General features: G+C 42.4%; 1 protein-coding gene across 1 annotated transcript in view; it reads right to left on the reverse strand.

Moving 5' to 3' along the window:
* Positions 1-8,874, reverse strand: part of GPR149 (G protein-coupled receptor 149) — a 28,415-nt gene that overhangs the window by 14,329 nt on the left and 5,212 nt on the right. The window contains 1 exon segment of the mRNA XM_009583105.1: positions 8,513-8,869. Coding sequence (XP_009581400.1) covers positions 8,513-8,869 — 357 coding nt within the window.

The following is an 8,874-nucleotide window of genomic DNA, read 5'->3' on the forward strand; positions in this document are numbered from 1 at the left end:
TGACTCCCATTAGTGTTAATGGGAAAAATACAGCTATATCCCTACCCTCAGGATGCAGCCCAAGAGGATATTTTTGCCTGTAAACACTGCAATTTAGTACACAGCACTGCACCCAGTATTCCCTTAATTTCATCCTCTGCCTTCATTTCATCAGCACAGCCACTGCCATGTGCTAGCTTTGCAGCAAGACAAGATTTATGGAAGCTTTATTTTTGCGCTCATTTTCCCCGCGTTGAAACAGACTCAAAACCACAGCTTTTAGGTGAAAGGGCTGAATAAATTTACTGGAAAGTGCTAAAGAAAGAAAGAAAAAAATGGACATGACATGGTAGGAAGGAGCTTGGGGGGAGGTGTGGAATAGGTGACATTTTTCACCTCTTCATATACTGACATGCAGGAAGGTACGTCAATCCCAAGTCTTACAATATGTAAACCAGTATTAAAGAAATATATGTCCTCATTAATGTGCTTTACACTTATTATGCCATGTTGCTCCTTCCACTTGCTTCTCAGTCACAGGGAGCCACGTTGTGATGTCCCCCTTTAGCTGCCATCAGCTCTTGTTCTGCTGAAACGCATGTACTGCCACCTGCAGTACTTCTACAATGGAGCAATGTAGCAGGTGCTGGCTATGAAAATAAAAGAAAACTGGAAGAAAGGCCTAACACAAGCCAAGAAAACTGTTGCATTTCCTTAGGACTGTGATACAGTACAGATAAAAGCATTTATAAAAGGAGTTCCAAGGATGGATTTACTGCAGTAGGCTAAGAGAGCAGCTGTATCTTGCCTATCCTCCCTAGCACCTCCTCTTGTATGTGTCCTCTCTCCTATAGCACAGAAAGGCTCTACCAGCCCCCACCCCATCCCCATCCCAGCTCCGGCTGCCCTTCAGCTCCAGCACTGAAGTCCTGGCAGGGAAACTCCCAAAGTCTGTCTCAGGCTCAGGCTCAGCCTCATCTGATCAGACATTTCTTCCTACTCCACCCAATGGACTGCCAGTCCATACGACAAAAAAAGTAACACGCAAACGTTGCATCTCTACCGGCTTTTTGTGGCATTGGTGTCGGGCTCCTTCCCGAAGACAAAACTGTCTCTAACCAGGCAACTGGCAAGCAAAGGATCTGCTGTCATTCAGAGCTGCATCAAACTTTACTTTTGCTGGATTTAACAACTGTGCTGTGACCGGAGATCACAGCCAGCAGCAGCTCATAGTACCACTGGGCTATATGTGTATTTTGCCACAACTTGACTTGTGGGAAGCTCAGTAGAGTTTATCCAGATGATGTGCAGGACAAAGCTAAATTCCACTTTCCCTCTATATTCTCAAGAGGATTCAGTACTGGCTGAGCAAGCAGACTCCCATCTCCAGCTCAGCCCGGGGTTCCTTCCCCTGGGCCCTCCCAGCATGGGAGCCAGCAGATTGATGAGCAGAGAAGAGAACTGGGCACTGCAGAGTGCCTGCTATTTCACACATCGTTCTCCGCCCTAGCAGAGGGAACGTATTAGAGACACCGCAGTTCCACGAGCCTAGGCCTCCAGTTTTAGTACATCACAGTGTTTGTATTACATGCATCTGGGTTTCAGGAGAAAACCCAGTAGATTGTCAGCAGCATAAAGCCGCAGGGGTAGAGGAGCTGCCTGTGGAACTCAACCCACTACATCAACTCCTAATGTGACCCAATTTTTTTTAAAACCAGAACTAGGATCAACTCTCAGCGAGAGCAGCACTGCCTATAATCAGGCAAGAGACCAACTAATTTCCACGAGATTAGGTCAATTCTTTTTGATGGCAAAAAACTGCAGAGAACTTTAAAGTACTGCCAGTACAGGCAGAGCTTATAACAGATGTATTGCAAAATAATCAGAGGTTTTGTTGGTAAGTAGTAGGGAAAACACAGTCTGCACATATGGATGTTTCTGGAAATGAAAAACAGAATGCTTCATACTTTGCTCTTGCGGTAACTTTTTTTTGTGGTGTGTTAAAAGCTTGAAGAGTAGCTACTGTACAGTCACTAGAACTGGCTAATAGCACAAGACTGGGTGAGGAACTGGAATAAATTAGTGAAGGCTAAAAAAAAAAAAAAAAAGGTATATAGTAAATTAGACACTCCTCAAAAAAGAAGGCTAAAAAAAGAAGATGGATCTTTCTTGAATGGTATTGCGTTTGACCAGCACTCATTCAGTGGCTTTGGAGAGTGGTTTTTGTCAGAGCAGACATAAAGCCCTTTCACTCTAAACTATATTCACACGTGACTGAACTTTCCTGTCCTGCTCTTTTCTGTTTTTACTGCAGTTCTGAGTAAACAGAAGCACAAAACTAAGTTGCAAGATCTTGTCACCAGTTCTCTGGTAACACAACTTGCAAGGCCATGGAGAGCTGGTGCAATCCCTGCTGCCTTCTCAGAAACAATGTGCCGACCAAGTGCACTGCATGGAACGCAGCTGCATTGCATCTCCTGAGTAGCATAATCATTTTAATGTTATCAGATTAATGTATCTCTACCTCCAGATCATTACAGATACGTACAAAAATAGCATAACTAATTAACCAGCTTAATATAAATCAACATGCGCGCACACATACACACAAATTTCTTTAAACAATGTCAGTTTTATAAATCAGTGCCAGTAAAAATCTCACTCACTGCTATGAACTCTGGAATTCGACATGGCCTTAAGGTGATCTGCAACAGAAGTATATATCCTAATTACGTTTCCTTACATAAGCAACACTAAATAACAGGGTCTACAGAGAAAGCAGAACTTATTTCGAGTTAACAGTTTACCTTTCAATGATTTCATGGCTTTTTAAAATAACACAAAGCGACACATCTGTGTGTTTCAGACAGGTCCCTCAAACGAAACATGAGCATGGATGCGATTTCTTTTGTGGGGGAAGCCCTCCTTGCCTTTCCTTTCCTTTCCCCTTATACCCATCCCTCTACTGAAATAGTGATCAGACCATTCTGCACAGCCCGCTCTGATTCTTGTCACTGCCACCTGTGCCAACAGCTTCCTCAAGCCAGGCTGTGTCCCAGGTAACTTGTGCCCTTTGAAGGGCTGAAGCAGTAGGTGACCTTGTAAAGGATAGAACTGCTGCCACAGGTACCCTGAGCAGGATGTGCGCTGGGTTTGTTTCTAGACCACAGCGTGCTCAGACTGGACTGTTCTCCAGTATGTCGCTTCTTTTCCTCCTGAGCTTTCTCAGAGAAACTTTGGGCAATTATTCTTTCATGAAACGATGCTTGTTTAAACCTGCTTTTATTTGCACACTTCATCTCATCTCCCTTTTCTCTCTCCTCTCCTGTTCAATCTGCAAAGTGGCTATGAGGAGGATTAGTAAAAAGGCATGACAACAGGCCCTTAGAAAGCTGGTGACACCCAGCTCACTTCTGCTGACCTGCGCAGTACAGGAAAATGCTGTGACCAGCACCAGGCGAAGACTGAGGCAGTTACTTGGTGCTTCATCTGAATAGCAAAATCAATGCTTATGCCCTGATGGAAGCAGTAGGATTATATTGTAAAGTGTTTACTTGTCCTGCTGGTAAGAAATACTTGTCCTCTGTGAAAAATCTGTATGCCTGGCTAGCTGCTGTTTGGAGATCAGGATGAGACTATTGCACCTTTTTGGCCCTGACCAAAATGTTCTGGTTTATTGCACTTGGCAAAACAGTTTTTATTCCAAATGGGACACCCGTCAGCTACAGTAAATGCACATCATATTACTCATTCAGCCACAGCAACTCTCACAATGATTTCTTCAATACCTGGCTGAAGCTCACTGTAGTTCTCCAACTGCAACTTCAATTGGCATGGTATTTTCTAGATTTGACTACTGCAATGCTCTCCATTTTGCTGCAGAACTGCAAATTGTTTGGTCGTGTGAGTAAAAGATTCTCTCCTTGAACATAAAGGAGCACAGAGACACAACGACAGGAGGGGGAACCCCAATAACAGCATCAGGGAAATGGAGCACCCCAACCCAGCTGCTCTCAGGGCTATCATGGGAGCTCTTAATTTCAAAACCTTTCAAACCAGGTAGTACAACAGAAATGATAAAGTGAGAAAAATGCATTCTAATTTTCTATAAGACAGCTCACTGTCCATTTTTCAACAAGTGTGTGCAGAAGGACTGAGATTATGTTTTTCTCAAGTTCTCATGCCAAGCATCTATGCATTTCGCTATGGGCAAATTCAGCATTTAAGGACACATTTACCACATCACTCAACAGCTAAGCTGAAAATCCATGTGTAAATTGCTATTCTTCCTCCTACTGTAAGTTCTGCTTATTGAAAAGAAAGCTGGAAGTACTCTAATAGGAACATCTATATTTCTTTTTGTGATTAAGCATTTATAGTCTGAAAGTACTGAAGATGAGGAACTTCCATCCTATTAAGATAATCATCCATTTCTTTGCGAGGTTTGGTATCTTCTCCCCAGCTGGATAGCTTAATTGACAAATTAAGCAGAAGTACATGGCCAATAAATGCTAGGGAAAGACTCCTTTTTTAACAAAGGTGAGAAATGGAGAGTGATGAGGAGAAAGTGACTTTTCTTAGATACTTAGGAACTTCCAGACAGGATAAATAAAAGGGGTGCCTTTCAACTTATTTAATGTTTGGCCCAAATTGATCTTTCATCCAACATACATCTGAGAAATGCATTAAAGTTATTTTTACAATGCTTGCTGGAGTTTCATATTCTGCCCTTTTTCAGCAGCAAAGCAAATGTCAGCGCTGTGAAGCTCTGGAAGCTCATGCTGAATGTCAGAAACACTGAGATCTGTAACTTAGAAGCCTTGAACTTTTAGACCATGGGAGCCTTAATGCCTGGCAACTGCACACTGGGTTATAACTTGGAAAATGTCAGAAAAGGATGAATTGGGATTCCTTGTAATCAAGTAGTGAAAAAGTGACATATAAAGCCCCAGGGCAAATAAAGCCATCCACATGAAGTCACTGCCAGCTGCTTCACAAAGAGATCCTCGTACCTGCTGTAATGGAAGTCATAGGTCTAGCAATTTGAAATGGCAGCCACAGGAGATGGGAAAAGGAATCTTTAAATTTTTTTTTTTTAAACACCGTCTGGATACTACTGCAAGGAGAGCCACAGTTAATGATGAACCTAGTGATATACTGACTTTATTAACCAAACTATACATGGCACACAAGGGGTTAGCAAAAACTAGTAGATTAAAACCAGGTTGAATCATCATTTACTTTTGACCACAAACACAGTAGTTTATCACTGCACACTGCAACAGAGTGAACGTTTGCTTTTTCATGAAAGGGATGATTAATCAAATCTGAAATATCAAACAAATTCCTACTTTGACTCGATATGTAAAACTGTGTTTACCAGACGGAGAGGGGATTCCCTTATTTAGATATAAAATACATCTTATACATCTTACCTATGTATGTGCCAAAGGTCCAGAGCAAATTGATCTAGCTTTGAAGTCAGCCCTGCTTGGAGCAGGAGGTTGGATTAGGTGACTTCCAGAGGTCTCTTCCAACCTAAAGCCTTCTGCAGCTCCTGTCTTGTGGACTCCACATAGGCTCTTACCCCACTCCCACCAATTGTAATGCTAAATGTCTGCTGAATTCCACAGTGCACACTCAAACCCTCACAGTTTAGTTAACACTCAGCCAGAAAGACTGGCTTTGGCTTCCAACTTCATTGTGCCCCAAATTCCTGCCTCCTGCATCACCTCGGGGTTGCGGTGGGAGGAAGGACTGGGGGTCTAGGCATCAGCAGCTACGAGAATTCAAATAAACAAGGAGAGACTGTACTGACTGTGGAGTTCACTGAAGAAAGATTAACAGAAGCCGTGGTTCTGCAGGAAACGCTACAAAAGCATGACAGTCTCATCAAGCCCAGTCAGCACGTGCTCCAGAAGATAGGGTTCTCATAACCTGGGCAAGGTCAAGTCCTTCCCTCCCATTTGGAGCTTAAAATTCAACTTCCTTAATCCAAGTTTCCCCTTCCAAACATTGGCAGGATAGCTTGGGAAAAACTAAGCCTTCCAGAAAATTATTGACCATTTTCCTTTGTCCTTGAATAGGGCATAAACATGCAACTACATCACCTGGAAACGTGTTTCTCAGATTTACAGAGACTTCTGCTTATTTCAATGGAGATACTTAAACCCCTTTGACAGGCAACCAATACGTTAGTTTGTGTGACCACCGAAGGACAGCGGGAGAGTAACTGCTTCCATGTGACATAGGAAGCAGCTTTCTCCAAATATAAAATCATCCCCCTGAGCACTTAAGTTTTCAATTAAGTTTTTTTTCATTCCTCAGAAGAGAGATACACACTCCAGTTTTCTCTCAATGTCACAATCCTAGAGAAAAAATGAAGATATGCTTTTCCTATGGCCAGTATGAACTTCTCACTGTGCAAATATAGAAGAAAAGCAGTAATTTTGCCACATACAACAAAAGCTTCTGAAATTTAATCAAGCAAAATGAAAACTCAACCTCAAATAGTACTACTATTCATTACTCAACTAGTAATAAAATATTTTTTAAAATACTTCAATGTTCTTTGGTTTAGTCCTTTTGCATGTGTTTCCTGGTTGCTCATGCACGATAAATCGAAAGCTGATACTGGCTCCTTTTGGATTCCACCAAGGAAAACTTCCAAAGGTGAGCAGGCACAATTGACATTTTAAGTTGTCTCAGAGTCCATTTACAGCAGCAGTATGAACCTGTGACTGTGTCACATATCAAACACGAAAACTGTACTTATACGTACACAGAACTGCCCTGGTTTATCTTGAAAATGGGTATATATCTATGCTGCCAGAAGACCATTACGTACACTATTTATGCAGACAAAAACTGTGTACTGAGCATAAATGCCATAGTATGGGAAAGGTGCACACAGAAGGAGCAGATAACTGCACGATACAGTATTACCTCTTTTCACTCCTTAGGCCACTCAGATGCTTTTTAGGGTCCAGTATGTGACGAAAGCAGCATGTAAATTCCACAGGGATGAACAGCTGTTTCTCATTTCAATTTTCACTACAGGTATTGCACTGCAGGCTCACCTGATGCCTCATGCCAGTGTTTGGCCTTTGGTTCATAATCATAAATTTTTAGGAGACAGAAAATCCTCACTGCCTGCTCAACAGACAGTTGACAAGGAATGGCTAACAATCTTTCCCTTCTTTCATTAAAAGCATTACACCTGAAGTAATTGTTGTGACATTTTGCCCCTTAAACAAACACTGATTATAGAAAATAAAAGTAAAGCTTGGCAGTTCTCCTTTAAGCCCATATTCTTACACGAGGTAATAGCTGTCCTTTTGCTGGATCCAGTTTCAGTCTGCCAGTCTACAAATGGCAGTTTTGGGCAATTCTCTCTCACAGTTCTTCTTCAGTGTTGAACCCAACTCTAGTCAGAAGTCAGTGCAGACCCTCCCAGTACGGGCACTAACAACAAGGTTTGCCATGGCAGAACCAAAACACCTCCAAGCTGAGGAAATCCGTGATCCTGCTGTTCTTGATACGCCACTATCAGCATGGCAAGGAACAGGCAAGTGAAGACTCTGCACTTGGAACAGAACATAATCTGATAACTGAAAGCAAACCCCAGCTTTTGTGGCAATGGTGGTACATTCAACAGGACACACCTGTAGGTGAGAGAGTCACATAGCAAGATTGGAGTGCTCTCTATTAATTTTAGACAGTATGTCCTTAAAGGCTATGGGTTTTGATATTCCTCTTCTCCTAAGCTGTGAAAAGCTCTGTTGGATTCAATACAATGCACAGCAAACGTGAGAGAGCAGAATCAGAAGCTCTGTGCAAAGAACTACACAGGCTGAGGTTACAGACACCTTCAACAAGTCTTTCAATGTCAAGTGCTAATGTATTAAGACTCCACCTTCACTTTTCTCTCAGAGCTCCTGAAACTAATAAACTTCTCAGAATTTCTTCTTCCCAGTAACTGTTCACAATCTAAAGGAAAGGGATGAACAATATAATATTTGGAATATTTTTGTCTGAATCTAATCGGAATCTTTGTGCCCAGATTGACATCTGCATTTATCTGTGGACTTACCATTCATGTTTGGTTTTGCAGTTCTCTTTTTTCCCCTACCCAAAATGTAAGCATGACAAAAAAAGTCATCAGATGCTTGGAAATACTCTTGAAAATGCAGTATTTTGGAGTCTTTTGGAGAAAAAAATCCTATTCATTACGATGAGTTAACGTAATTCATACTGAATTCTTACCATATACAGATCACGCAGGTGCACACAAAACAATAATAATAGTTAAAAACCCATAATTAAGAAGACAAGTGAGAAATTATTGCAGGATCAGAATCTGCAAATAGGTGTGTGGTTACTAAAATACACAATGCTAAGTACGATTTTTACTAAAAGTAACTACACTGCCAATAAGACTAACAGTAATTTCAATGTAAGTAAAAATTATTCTTATTTTTTGGTAAGGTAGTTCTTATGATCAGAAAAAAATAAGGGCAAATTCATATTTTACCTGCCGAGGGGTCCTCTCTGATTTACTCCTGCACCACTCCCAATCTGTGAGTTCAGGTTTATGGCTTTCCTCATGAGACAACCTCCTTTCTGGTCCTTCAGAAAAAGTCGACTTATCAAAACTTCTGACCTCTTCTCTTCCAGAGGTTCCCAGTCTGCCAGGAAGGAGGCGGTCGGTGCTCCGCCCCCGGCCGGGGCCTCGCCTGGCCCCGGGCCCCTCCGGGGCGCCCCGGGAGCTGTCCGCCAGGGCCGTGGTGCTGAACCCCGCCTTCCCCGGGCGGGCGGGATCGCCGCCTCCTCCCAGAGCTTCTTGCGAGTTACCGCCGTCGTAGCTCACCACGTTGTGATAGGATGTCGACTTTC

Source organism: Fulmarus glacialis, unplaced genomic scaffold (assembly GCF_000690835.1).
Source record: "Fulmarus glacialis isolate BGI_N327 unplaced genomic scaffold, ASM69083v1 scaffold258, whole genome shotgun sequence".
NCBI lineage: Eukaryota > Metazoa > Chordata > Aves > Procellariiformes > Procellariidae > Fulmarus > Fulmarus glacialis.